Genomic DNA, 14,004 nt, shown 5'->3' with positions numbered 1-14,004 from the left:
CTTTATTAGCCTGCTGTTAGGTGCGTGACAAACTTTTGTTCTGCGAGTCAGTGTTTAATCTACTGTTTATCAGAATTTGTCATCTTATTATGGGATGCATTACCATTGGTGTTATTGTCTTAGTTAACTAAATAAATGCACTTGCTGAATTTATTAGATGTGGCTTTTATTCAAATCATTGACCCCAAATCATAGACTCATTAGAAGTGACCTATTTCAATGAAAATATATTGGATTGAAGGCCAAATACATATGTAACTAAATATGAATTTTATGTCCATGAAAACAAGGCCAACTATGTTTTTTTTGCATTAACTTTGCTGCAGTTATGACATTTCTCACTATTTTTATTTTTTGTTCTTGTTTTTTTTCCTTCCTCAAAAGGCTAGAAAAAAGATTCATGAGATAGATGATGATTGCAATCGCCAAAATTACTTTATTCAGAAGATGATCAAGCAAGCTCAGTCTCTTAAGCGACAAATTTCTGACTTTCAAGAGGAACATGCTAGAGATACACAGGTGGTTGATTGATTGCTTACTGGTCTGAAATAATTTATGTTTTAAGTTATGTGCTTGTGTCTGATTTTATAATTCCTTTATTTTCCCAACTATCCCAATCTGCTCTTGTGTTGCCTTATGGAGGAGTGCTTATGTAGAAGCCTTCATTTGTTTTTTGAGCTATTACTTAAGGCCCTTAAGTTAAGGGTGGATGATGCTAAGTGTGATGTTTAAACTACTGATGGTTGCATGCATTTCTTGGAGACCTGCAATCTTAGTATGACAGGCTTCATACATACAATGGTGACATGACATTTGCCCTCTTTTTTCTCTTGTTTCACAATTCTTTTCTTTCCTTCTCTTAAATTTAAAATCACTTGATGTTTCATGCATAGAACAAAATTCCGTCGAAACTTGCGAAATTTTCACCGAAATTTTCCATTTTGGGAACCTCGAAACGAAAAACTAGGGGACCGAAAAAAATCCCAAGTTTCGATCGAAACAGTCGAAATTCCGTTGAAACTTGTCGAAACCTCAAAACTTGTCGAAACCTAGTTCAACCTAGCTAAACCAACTGGTTCATGAGAAAAAAAAATTCCCAAATTTCTTAGGAAACATGGGAATTTTCGTGGGAACCTGGGAAATTTTGTCGAAACCTGGGATTTTTTCCTGCAAGTTTGGTAGTTTTCCCAAATTTTCAATTTTTTTGTTTCTTTCATGTTTCCCCAAATACCACGACAAATACCCCCTCCATTAGGACTTCCCTATCCAAATTGTGTATTCCTTCAGATTGTTTATCTTAGGCATGTTGATGACCAGACTTATAAAGTTACAGGTTGTCGATTACCTTGACAACCATAGGCATAAAATGTTATGGGATGTCTATGTTTGTTGGTTGGAGGAGAGGATGTTACAGGCATAGTACTACTCAGCTCACAAGATGGATCCACTCTTGGCGCTCCTCTTGGCACTAAGTTGTGCTTTCCTTTTATTGTCAGTTACTTTGTATTTGATGTTTTGAAGTTAGAAATTATATATTGAATGTTATGTTCTTAAGTAGTTAAGTTTCTAGTGTACTTCTCGGGCAACTCTACATTGATGTTTATGTATATTGAATGATATATCTACATTGATTTTTTTAGCAAAATACAGCCAATGTGTTCTTTATACTCTAATTAGCTTAAATGTAGAGTCCCACCCTAAAATCCTCCCCCTAAAACCTGTTGAAAATTCATGTCGAAACTTGCACGAAAACAGTCCAAGTTCCTTGGTTTCCCCCAGGTTTCCCATTTTCACCGGTTGAAAAAGTCCTAAGTTTCCTTGAAATTTTTTTTTTGTTTTTTCGTTTTTGGAGAAAAAAAACAGCCAACCCCCCCCCCCCCCCCCCCCCCCTTTTTTTCTTTACCTCATCTAGATCTTCATCCTCATCAACTTCCCACCTAGGTTTTCCCATTTTCAGGCGGCGGGGGCGGGGGGGGGGGTGGGGGGGGCGAGCCTCCGAGGCGCTTTGAGGCGGTTGAGGTGTTTTAATGAATTTTAGTGCACCCCCACACCCCCAATAAAAAAACTATATCGCCAGTCATCCAACATACCACAAACCCACAGGCCAAATAAAGTTGCAGAAGAAAGGAGAGAAGAAGTTGCTTTTGCCCTTGCTATGCCCGCTGCGGGTGGAGGAAGAGAGAGGAGGGAAGGATCTAGGGATTAGAGTGAGAGTAAAATGAGTCAAGAACTTTTCTCTTTCAATTTTGTTTGTTTTTATTTTTATTTTAACATTTGATCACATGTAGCACCATTATACATATGCATATAGGTTCCAACAAGATACTTTCCATCGGAATTTATAAGTATTTCCTTAACCATCTAGATCTTCATCCTCGTCAACTTGGCCTGCCACCAGCTAGAAAGGTTGAGTTCACCTTGAATGCGCACTGCCATCTTCACATGAAATGAGCTTCCACATCTTCTATACCAATTGTACTAGGAATGGTGGGGTCGGGTCTCCCCTAGGTTGATCATTATCAATTGACCTTGATGTTTGATCCCTCTCCCACTGAATTAGGGAATCTCTTCATTATTAGAGTCAAGTTGGAAAATGTTTGCTAGCTTAAATGGTTCTCCATTGTTTTCTTCTGTCATTTTATGAATATGCTTCTTCTAGTCTCATATTGTAATGCACATGCACCAATTATTCCAGTTGTTTGTGACCTTACTTGTTTTGCCTCTTATTATAGGTTAATTAAAATGTACTCTTAATGTAGCCCTAGATTGATTAAGATTAGCTAGGGCCAATTCTTCCAATACCTCAATCAGAACCAAGTCGAGTTTGGGAAATAAAGTATTCCTGGTAAGATTAGGACTGAAGGTTAAAAGGATAATTTCAGAAAACTGGCTTCAGATTGTAGCCAGTTTCAAATGGTTTTGTTAGGAGGTTATGGGGATTATATAATCCAGAGGGGGATGAAGACCCATTGGTTGGATTGGGTTTGGCAGGTTCTTTGCAAAAAACTCCTTGTGTACTTCTTGAAGGTAGTTGCAGATTTCAATACAGCTGCTTGTTTGAGACTGATTAAACTTAGGGTTTATGGTAGTTAGTGGGGCAGCAAGGTGGTCCAAGGGGTAACTTATGATATGGAGTGCTGTGGGTTGATTTTGGGAGGATTCTAATGGTGTATATTGGCTGTAGTTGGATTCCTTTGAATGGGAATCTTCAAAACTGTAGTCATATAAACTAAAACCCCAGTTATAGAAATAAAAAACTATGACAGTAGGTAACAGACAAGCACAGCTGGCTAAGGGATTCCTGTCCCAAAATATGATAGTACTTTTGTTTTGGATCGCACACCTCATTTTCAATTTGTCATTTTATGACTTCCCATCTGAAACATAAAAAATTTTAATTGTGGGCAAGGTTCGAGATTTCATTTTGTCTCGAGGTTTTGGCCACCTTGAGACAGCTGATATCTCGAGGTTTCGCTGAATTCCCGCTGAAACCTAGTAAAAATTCTACCAGTTTTGGTGGTATATGATGAACACATTTATGTGTGAAATCTTGGGGCATAAAGCATGCATTTTACACACTTATAGTGGAGCTACCTTGGGTTTTATGTTGTTTTTCCAGCTTTTAGGACTTTTCAAGATTAAACAAACATTTGGAGTTTTGGGTATGAAACATGTAATTTTACACGTAAAGAGGTCCATTCAAATTCTAAAGTGCGAAAATGGGATTGATTTGGAGCATGGTGGGCTGGAGATGTGATTATGGGCCAACTCCAAAATATTTTAGAAATAAAGAAGAACATGGAGAAAAAGAGTCCTTGCATGCTTCAATATTTTGTATCCTATTTGTGACTTGATCAAAGAAGGAAAAAGAGGAAGAATAATCATATTCAGAGAAGGAAGAGGACAAAATCCCGTTTTTGAGTGTCTCTGTCCAGCTTTGATCAAGCATTTCATCGAATGGTCATCCGGTGTCCAATTGAGCTGATTTTTGGAGGAGAGCTTCACGACTTCTTGATCCTCAAATCCAATGGTGGAATTGTGCATTTGATCTTTCTAAGTCGGTCCGATTAGTACGCCAAAACCCTCCTTGGTTGAGTCAAATAGGAACTCTGAGTTTGATTCAAACTCTGTTAAGAATCATATCACACGTAAATTCTATAAAAGGAGAGCATACTCCAGCAAGGGAGAACGTTTTTGAGAGCTTAGGAGGAGCACACTTTCTTTTCTCTTTAGTTTATTTAGGTTTTCTCTAGTTTTCTTTGATTGCTTTTGTGAGATTCTAATTTCTAGATTGAATGTTTAGGTTTAATTTTTCTATGTAATGCAATTTAAATTTCAAGTTCAAGTTTCAAGTTTGAGGATTTGTTTTTCTCTGGGTCTTGCAATTGCAGATCTAAATCATTCTAGATCTGGTTGTTAGGGTTGGTTGAGATTCGAATCGTTCGTTCTAAGTTTTTTTTTATTATTCGAGATTCAAAGATGTAAGTAAGTAACTTTTGCCAATAATCTTCTCTCGCCCCTCCATTCCCGCTTCTTTCTACCCCTCCATATTCTTAACTTAGGATTTATTTTTCAGCATTTATTTATTGTTCTCCCTTCCCCTAGGTCCTTGATCTAAGATGCCTACAGTCGTGCCTCTCTTTGGTTAAGGTTTCTTTTTTTTTCTTTTTATTGCTTTGTTATTTACTTTCTGCAATTTGTTTTTCAGCATTTATTTATTGTTTTCGCTTCCCCCTAGGTCCTTGATCAAAGATGCCTACAGTCATGCCTTTCTTTGGTTAAGGTTTCCCTTTTACTTTTATTGTTTTGTTATTTACTTTTTGCATTTTTTTCTCTGTAATATTAGTTCCCCCGATCGGTGGACTGTAAGCTACGGCAAAGGGTCCACGATCAAACTCATCCTAATTATACTCCCCTTCCTTTGATCTAGAGCTGACATTCGGATCACTTCCCTTTTATTTATTTATTTATTTATTTATTTATTGTTCGTATTTTTTTCCTGTCTTTTATTTATGCGTATGTTATATTAGTGTTATCTTTACTCTCAATTCGATCGCATTAGATGTATGGATTAGGACCGCTCGTTTATTATAATTAATTAGTTAACAAATTTGAATGATTGCACTCTCACATTACCATTAAGAGGTTAAATTCTAAGTGTCATATCTCCTTGAGATCGACCCGTTAGCTACATGATACCGCTTGCTTGCGAGTTATTTTTATTTTGCAAACAAATTTTTGGCGCCGTTGCTAGGGATCAAACTCGGGTCACCCGCGTGGCAGGCGGGAATACTTACCACTATACTACGACATAAAAATAAAAATAACGGTAAGCGCAAAATAATAATAACCGCAAGCGCACGGTATTGTTTAACTAACGGGTCGATCCCAAGGAGATATGCCACTTAGAATTTAACCTTTTAATGCTAATGCGAGAGTGCAATGATTCAAATTTGTTAACTAATTAATTAAACTAAACGAGCGGTCCTAATCCATACATCTAATGCGATTGAATTGAGACTAAAGATAACACAAATATAACCAACACATAAATAAAAGGTAGGAAAAAATGCGAACAATAAATAAATAAATAAAAGGGAAGTGATCTGGAGTGTTAGCTCGAATCGAGGGAAGGGGAGTATAATTAGGATGAGTTTGACCATGGACCCTTTGCCGTAGCTTATAGTCCATCGATCGGGGGAACGGATATTAAAGAGAAAAAAATGGAGAAAGTAAATAACAAAGCAATAAAAGTAAAAGGGAAACCTTAACCAAAGAGAGGCACAACTGTAGGCATTTTTGATCAAGGACCTAGGGGGAAGGGAGAACAATAAATAAATGCTGAAAAGTAAATTGCAGAAAGTAAATAACAAAGCAATAAAAGGAAAAGGGAAACCTTAACCAAAGTGGCACGACTGTAGGCATCTTTGATCAAGGACCTAGGGGAAAGGGAGAACAATAAATAAATCCTAAGTTAAGAATATGGAGGGGTAGATAGAAGCGGGAATGGAGGGGCGAGAGAAGATTATTGGCGAAGGTTACTTGCATCTTTGAATCTCGAATAATAAAAAAAACTTGAACGAACGATTTGAATCTCAACCAACCCTAACAACTAGATCTAGAATGATTTAGATCTGCAATTGCTAGACCTAGAGAAAAACGAATCCTTAAACTTGAAACTTGAAACTTGAACTTGAACTTGAAATTGAAATTGAAATTGAAGTTGCATTACATAGAAAAATTAAACCTAAACATTCAATCTAGAAATTAGAATCTCACAAAAGCAATCAAAGAAAATTAGAGAAAGCCTAAATAAACTAAAGAGAAAAGAAAGTGTGCTCCTCTTAAGCTCTCAAAAACGTTCTCCCTTGCTGGAGTATGCACTCTTTTTATAGAGTTTACGTGTGATATGATTCTTAACAGAGTTTGAATCAAACTCAGAGTTCCTATCTGACTCAACCAAGGAGGGTTTTGGCGTACTAATTGGACCAACTTAGAGAGATCAAATGCACAATTCCACCGTTGGATTTGAGGATCAAGAAGTCGTGAAGCACTGAAGCTCTCCTCCAAAAATCAGCTTGATCGGACACTGGATGACCATTCGATGAAGGGCTTGATCGAAACTGGACAGAGACACTCAAAAAATGGGATTTTCCCCTCTTCCTTCTCTGAATATGATTCTTTTTCCTCTTTTTCCTTTTTTGATCAAGTCCCAAATAGGAAATAAAAGATTGAAGAATGCAAGGACTCTTTTTCTCCATGTTCTTCTTTATTTCTAAAATATTTTGGAGTTGGCCTATAATCACATCTCTAGCCCATCATGCTCCAGATCAAGCCCATTTTCGCCCTTGAGAATTTGAACGGACCTCTTTATGTGTAAAATTGCATGTTTCATACCCAAAACTCCAAATGTTTGTTTAGATCTTCAAAAACAACATAAAACCCAAGGTAGCTCCACTCTAAGTGTGTAAAATGCATGCTTTATCCCCTAAGATTTCACACATAAATGTGCTCATCAGTATATTCCGATGAGTTTTATGCATTTTATGGGTATGGTGATTTTTTGGCAATCTATTTTAGGGCCTACACTAGAAGCTATTTACCTTATAAGAAAGCTTGAGGAAAGGTATAAAGAGCATAGAAAAGATCTTCATATGGTCTTTTTTGACTTAGATTTTTTTTTTGTTGGAGTTCTCAGAGTGTTGATTTGGCAAGTACTACTGTACTAGAGAAAAGAAATGTTGCAGGTAAATATGTGGTTGTAGTTAAGGTGATGGTAGGGCTGCAGCAGGGACGGGCTGGGCTAGGCTTTTCCAATCCCAAACCCAACCCCTATATGTTTTCAACTAAGCCCGTTCCCACCCTGATCGCGATTCAGGGCCTATAATTCTTGTCCCTAGCCCTAAGCCTTACAGGCCAAGCCAAGCCCATTCGCGCCCTAATTGTCCCCTTTTGGGCCGTGTCAGGACAGTTTGGCCATGTCATTGTCTTTGATTGGCCCTGACCATATCCCTTATTGGCCTTTACCTTGTCCATGTCCCTATCCCTAATAGCGTTGACCTTGTCCCTATCCTTGATGGCCTTGACCTTGTGCTTGTCCCTAATTGGCCCGACTTGACCCTGACCTTGACCCTATCCCTGATTGGCCCTGACCCTGTCCCTAATTGGCCTTGACCTTGTCCTTATCCCAGTCCCTGATAAAATTTGAAACATATATATAATTGATATGTATAATCTAACTTATTAATTTTGAATCTAACCTGTTGTTTTATTTGAACCATCTAATATATAAAAATATTGGTCTATTATAAATGTATCATATAATTAAGTGACTAACAAATACAATTTGATGTTAATGTTTAGAGTTTTATACTTTTTATTATTCTAATTTTAAAATATGCCTAAGCAATATATAAGACATTAAAAAAAAAAAATTTCAAGGGGCGCAAAAGGGAGTTATATATAAATTGTTAGAAAGTAGAAATATAAATGACATTTACCTTATAACATAGCTTAATATAATTTTATTCTTCCAAATCGTTTTTTTTCCCGTAATAATACCAATAATTTTGGGCAATTCCGGATGGAAAAATAAGATTTTATGGGGGAAAAACTATGAATTACATTTTAGCAATGATTTATTTGTTAATTTCTTTGCAAGTTGATTTCATGTTCATTTGATTGATTCATTAATGGAAAAGATATACAATGGATATTAGATACTTCACGTCATTGAAGGCCGATGTGTCATCTTTTATTAACAATTAATATAGTTAAAAATATATTTTTAATGCATTATGTCATAAAAAATATAATCTATAGATTATATGATTCAAATTTCTCTTAAGAACCTTCTATTTTGAAATTTTACTTATATGTTCCAAATCAGGATTGTCGATTTATAAAAATTACTCTTGGGTGGGTGCAACATTTTGGCGAATTTCGGTTCGTTCTGTGAGTAGCGAAATAAACAAATGGGCGAAAACGATATTGACTCAAAATCATTGGAAAATTGGCGATCGCGGATTTTCCGGCGAATCGACGAAATAATGGTGAAAATCACCGAAACTTCGTAGAATCTTAGGTTAATAACCGAAATATTGGATTTCAGATAGTCGCCGAAAGGAGTTGCAGAGAAGATGCTTTGAACCTGTGCTTTTTTCTCTAGTTCTTTCTCTTATAGTTGCATCACTTCATCAACATTTAAAACACATAACTGCCAACACCTCTAATCTGCGCGCTCCGATCCAGATCTATCATCTACCTCTGATCATACCAGGTCCGATTGCTTCTTTTGGGGGAGTTTTTGGCGATTTTATCCCCGTCTGCTCGGTTCTTGTCTTGCTGGTTTGCTGTCAAACAAGGTGACGGTGACTCTTCAGAGCTTGAGTTTTGAACATGGTTATTCTTGAAAGCTGAATAGATAAGTTCAAACAACAAAAAACAATTAAAGCTGTTTTTTGGAAGTTGAGAAGACAGTTAATGTGTTTGATAGATAAATAAAGAAAAAAAAACAATTAAAGCCTGTTTTTTGGAAGTTGAGAAGACAGGTTGACTTGTTTGATGGATTGATAAAGTAATTGAGTTTTTGGATAGAAATGCCACTATTTCAAATTGGGGAGTTGCCGAGTTGGTGACTTATGGAATTTCGCCGATATATCGGCGAGATTCGCTATTTCGGTCGTATCACCAGAGGGCGAAATGGTAAATCCTACCGATATTCCGCACCTTGGGTGCAACAGTGATTTGAATTGGTTTTCAATTATTATTTAGAGTATGAAACTATAACACATATTTACACATAGTTAAACTTATTTTGTATAATGATCATTAAAATGCCCTAAAATAGTTTAATTAGAATTTTGATCGTAGAATGCCCTAGGTTAAGAGTAATGATTTGTGACCTAAAAATTTATGGCCTTTAAAATGTACCCTAGTTTAATTAGAATTTGATTCGAAAACACCCTAATTAAATTGGATTAGAATTTTGATTCTTAGTAGTTAGCAATTATTTATAGAAATGTTTTTAATAAGAATGTAGATGTATCAAATGACTTAGTATATTTTTATAGTAACATATTAAAAATAACAAAATAAATCATTTATTTTTAGTAAATGACAACGACAAAATAATATAAAACTTAGTGGACTCATTGGATAAGAATAAATTAGGGCTTGGATCTAGGTTAGTATGAGACTTAGTATTAGGATTAAAGTTAGGGTTAGGATTAGGGCTAGAATTAGGGTCACGATCATGGACAAAGTTTGGGTGAGAATCAGGGCCAAAATAAGGGACTGGATTAGGGCCAAAATAAGGATTAAGATTAGGGACAAAATTAAGGTCAAAATTAATGCCAAAATCAGGGCCAAATCAGGATCAAGATCAAGGACAAAACCAAGGTCAAAATTAGGACCAAAATTATGGTCAAAATTAGGATCAAGGTCAAAATCAGGGTCGGAATCAAGGACAAAATCAAGACTAAAATCAGGATTAGAATCAGGGCCAAAATTAGGGTCTGGATTACCTTCATCCTATACTAATGGGGGACCCCAAGTTGGGGAGAATTTAGGGCCTTCATCCAATGAAAAATCTTCCCATTCCAATTCATCACATCAATCCACTACACCTAATCTTGTTAAGCTTGATTTCCCACGCTTCAACGATTGTGAGGATACTACTAGTAGGATTTGCCGCATAGAACTATTTTTACAATTCCATAGAACACTGGAAGAGGAAAAAGTTGCTCTTACGTCTTTCCACCTTGACGGAGGTGCTCAACTTTGGTTTCAATTATTCAAATAGGGAGAAGACATTGTTAAATGGTTGATGTTTTGCGAAGGAGTTCATTCCAGATTTGAACCCAACCAATTCCAAGATTTCTTCAGTGGACTCATCAAATCACTAGAAGTTGGCAGTCTTTAAGATCACCAACTACAGTTTGAACAATTTCTAAGGTGGGTTTGTTGTCAAGTGAACGAAAAATTAGTTGTTTTATCAATGGGTTGAAGGACATTCTCAAGGCCAATGTTCTTGCGGGACGTCCAAGTATTGGAGTGGCTTTATGAAGCTCCCAATTCATTCCTACGACGAACTAGTGCTTCTTGGGACATCAAGAGAAATCCACCACCTACTAAGGAACCAGCCTTAAAATCTGCAGCCTTGCCGGTTCATCGATTCACCACTGCTGAGATGCAGGAAAGACAATCCAAGGGACTTTGATATAATTGTAATAAAAAATACGTACCTGGTCATCGTTGTAAAAGATTCTTTCTTATTGAAGGGAACTATGATGATGATGTGGAGGTAGATGTAGATCAAGAAACAAACCCACCATTTGAAGAACAAGAAGTCGCTGAGATTTCTTTGCATGCCGTATGTGGTTAGCAATCACCAGAAACTATGCGAGTTAAGGGTAACTTTGGCTATGTGATAGCTACAATATTAGTGGATACCGGTGGTTCCCATAACTTAATGAGTAATAATTGGGCGAAGAAGGTAGGATTAAATCTAACAACATAAAGTCATTTTGAAGTAACAGTGGCGTTTAGAGAGGAGATAAACTCTGTAGGTAAGTGTACCAATGTGGAATTCAGTTTACAAGGAGTCCAATTTCATGCCGATTTCTATATCCTTCCATTATGTTGATATGAAATTGTCCTTGGTGCACAATGGCCGTGGATTCTTGGTCCAATTTTGTCTTATTTTGCTAAGCTGTCAATGGAATTCAAATTTGACGGGAAGGAGATAATTCTTATGGGCCTGGTCTGACCAGCCAACAAATTGATTGATGGTGAACAAATTCAACGTGATATGAAGAAGTCCAAACATGGTGCGTTGCTTCAATTATGTGCAATTGAGACTCCTCAAATTACAAATCTGGAAGTGCCCTACCACTAAAGTTATATAAATTATTAGATAATTTCCTAGATGTTTTCTGAGGAACCTAAAGGGTTGCCTCATTAGGGATTCACCTGTTCTACACATGTGATGGAAGAATTTTCCTTTTCTTTTTTGGGTAAGTGCACATGATCACAAAATCCCTTGGAACCTGGAAGTGGGCCCTTATATTCTAAGGCTTATCAACATCCTCATTTTCAGAAAGAAGAAATTGAGAAAATAGTGGTTGATTTGCTCAAGGCAGGTGTGGTTAGACTGAGTTGCAGCCCATATTCTTCACCAGTAATTTTAGTTAATAAGCATGATGTGCCTTGGTGGATGTGCATCGACTATCGTGCTCTTAACAAAATTTCCAGCAAAGACCAGTTTCCAATTTGAATCATTGATGAGTTACTAGATGAGTTACATGGTGCTCGAGTTTTCTCAAAAATTTGATCTTTGATCTGGCCACCACTAAATTTGAATCTGGCCTGAGGATGTTGAGAAAATGGCATTTAGAACGCATCATGGCCACTACAAATTCCTTGTTATGCCATTTGGGCCTACAAATGCTCCATCAACTTTTCAATCTTTGATGAACAAGGTATTTTAGAACTACTTGAGAAAATTTATCTTGGTTTTCTTTGATGATAATTGGTCTATAGTTCATCATGGGAAGAGCATCTTCAGCATTTACAAATTACTTTCTCTATTTTGAGGACTAGGGAATTGTTTGTTAAGCAAAACCAGTTTTAGTTTGGCCAAGAAGAAATTAATTACCTTGGTCATATTATTTCTCATGATGGAGTGGATGTGGAACCTGAGAATATTGCTTCAATGCTTAAGTGCCACAACCCAAATCGCTTAAGGCATTAAGGGGTTTCTTGGATTAACAGGTTTGTAGGAAATTCAAAATTATGGGAAGGTGGCAGCTCCTCTACAAGCATGTTGAAGAAGGAAAATTTCCATTGTTACTCTTACTGCAGTGGAAGCCTTCAGAAATTAAAGGAATTAATGACAAGGGCACCTGTTCTAGCATTACCAGATTTTACCAAAAAAAATAATTGTTGAATGCAATGCAAGTGGCACTGGGATAGGAGCTATCTTTATGCAAGAAAGGCCTATTGCATTTTTAAGTCAAGCTTTGCAAGGGAAGAATCTGCTGCTCTCTACTTATGAGAAAGAGATGCTGGTGTTGATCTTAGCTGTAAAACGTTGTCATCCCTATCTTTTAGTGCGGCAGTTTGTGGTGCGAATGGAACACAAGATCTACAATATTTTTGGTGTCAAAAAATTATGTAGCCAGATCAGAAGTGGTTGTACAAACTCATGGCTTATGACTTTGTAATTGAAGATAAAAGAGGACATGAGAATGTAATTGCCGATGCACTACAGAGAAGAGGTGAGGATGTGGTTGGAAGAGGTTATGGGTGGCAAACTTAACTCCTAGTCACATCCTATTGCTGGTTGGGTGGAAGTTATTAGGGATGAGGTTGCATCTAATCCATTTCCTGAGGAGCTTACCAACCAAATTAAAGAAGGAGAATCAATCGGGCCTTGGACTCTTTAGGATGGGCTTATCTTCTTATAAAGAAAGTCTATCTTGCTAAAAAATCATCTTTAATTCAAGATATTGTGGATCAAGTTCATGGGAATACCCCATGAGGATTATCACAAGACCATGCAACTCTGAACATACATCTCCAGTGTGTTTACTTCAACCTTTGCCCATTTCCAGATTGTATTTGGGAGGATATATCAATGGACTTTGTAGAAGGAATTCCAATATCTAAAGGTTAATTTGTGTTTTTTTTGGTGGTGGACCGTTTGTTGATATATGCTCATTTCATTCAACTCTCCCATCCTTACACTGCTTTGAAAGTGGCCCAATGCTTTTTTGATCATGTATTTAAAATGCATGGCATGCCCAAATCAATTGTTTTTGATCGAGATGCTAAATTCACTAGTCAGTTCTTGGCTGAGTTATTCCGTTTTAATGGTACGAAATTCAACTACAGCTCTGCCTATCATCCCAAACGGATGGGCAAAGTGAAGTTGTCAACTGTACCTTGGAAACATGTTTTTGCATTTCTCACCCAAAAGAATGGGAACAGTGGTTATTATAGGCAGAATATTGTTACAACGCAGGATGGCATTCTTCCATCAAGACCACTCCTTTTGAAGTTGTCTATGGTCGTCCACCTCCTTCTCTTCTTACTTATGGACAAGCCACTACAGCAGTGCAATCAGTGGAGCTTCAGCTTCTTGTTTGTTGACAGCTTCTTGCACGTGTCAACAAACTCAAGGAGTTGCGAGCTAACCTTCGACTGGCCCAAGAACGAATGAAAAAGATTTAATGACCGCCATCGCCATGAGAAGAATTATAGAATTGGTGACTCGGTTTATCTTAAAGTCCAACACTACTGGAAGCTGACTATTTCATCAAGACGAGACACGCCCCCCCCCCCCCCCCAAAAAAAAAAAAAAAAAAAAAAAAAAGAAAAGAAAAGAAAAAGAAAAGAAAGAAGAAGTTAATGGACCATTTCAAGTTAAGCAGAGAATTGGACCAGTCGCTTACAAGTTGCAATTACCTGTTGATTCTTGATTTCACCCAGTATTTGGTGTTT

At 37.0% G+C, this 14,004-nt stretch overlaps 1 protein-coding gene across 3 annotated transcripts in view; it reads left to right on the top strand.

The window, feature by feature from the left end:
- LOC149029486 (structural maintenance of chromosomes protein 6B-like) overlaps positions 1–14,004 on the top strand; it is a 95,709-nt gene that overhangs the window by 17,524 nt on the left and 64,181 nt on the right. For all 3 annotated transcript variants that reach the window (XM_089141896.1, XM_089141894.1, XM_089141895.1), the window contains one exon: positions 385–519. In XM_089141896.1, coding sequence (XP_088998022.1) covers positions 385–519 — 135 coding nt within the window. The remainder of the gene's footprint in view (positions 1–384; positions 520–14,004) is intronic.

This window comes from Hakea prostrata, chromosome 1 (genome assembly GCF_041222555.1).
Source record: "Hakea prostrata isolate BN-2017 chromosome 1, UWA_Hpros_2, whole genome shotgun sequence".
NCBI classification, from domain to species: Eukaryota; Viridiplantae; Streptophyta; class Magnoliopsida; order Proteales; family Proteaceae; genus Hakea; species Hakea prostrata.
The sequence above is the reverse complement of the archived record's forward strand: the minus strand, read 5'-3'. Positions and strand labels throughout refer to the sequence as shown.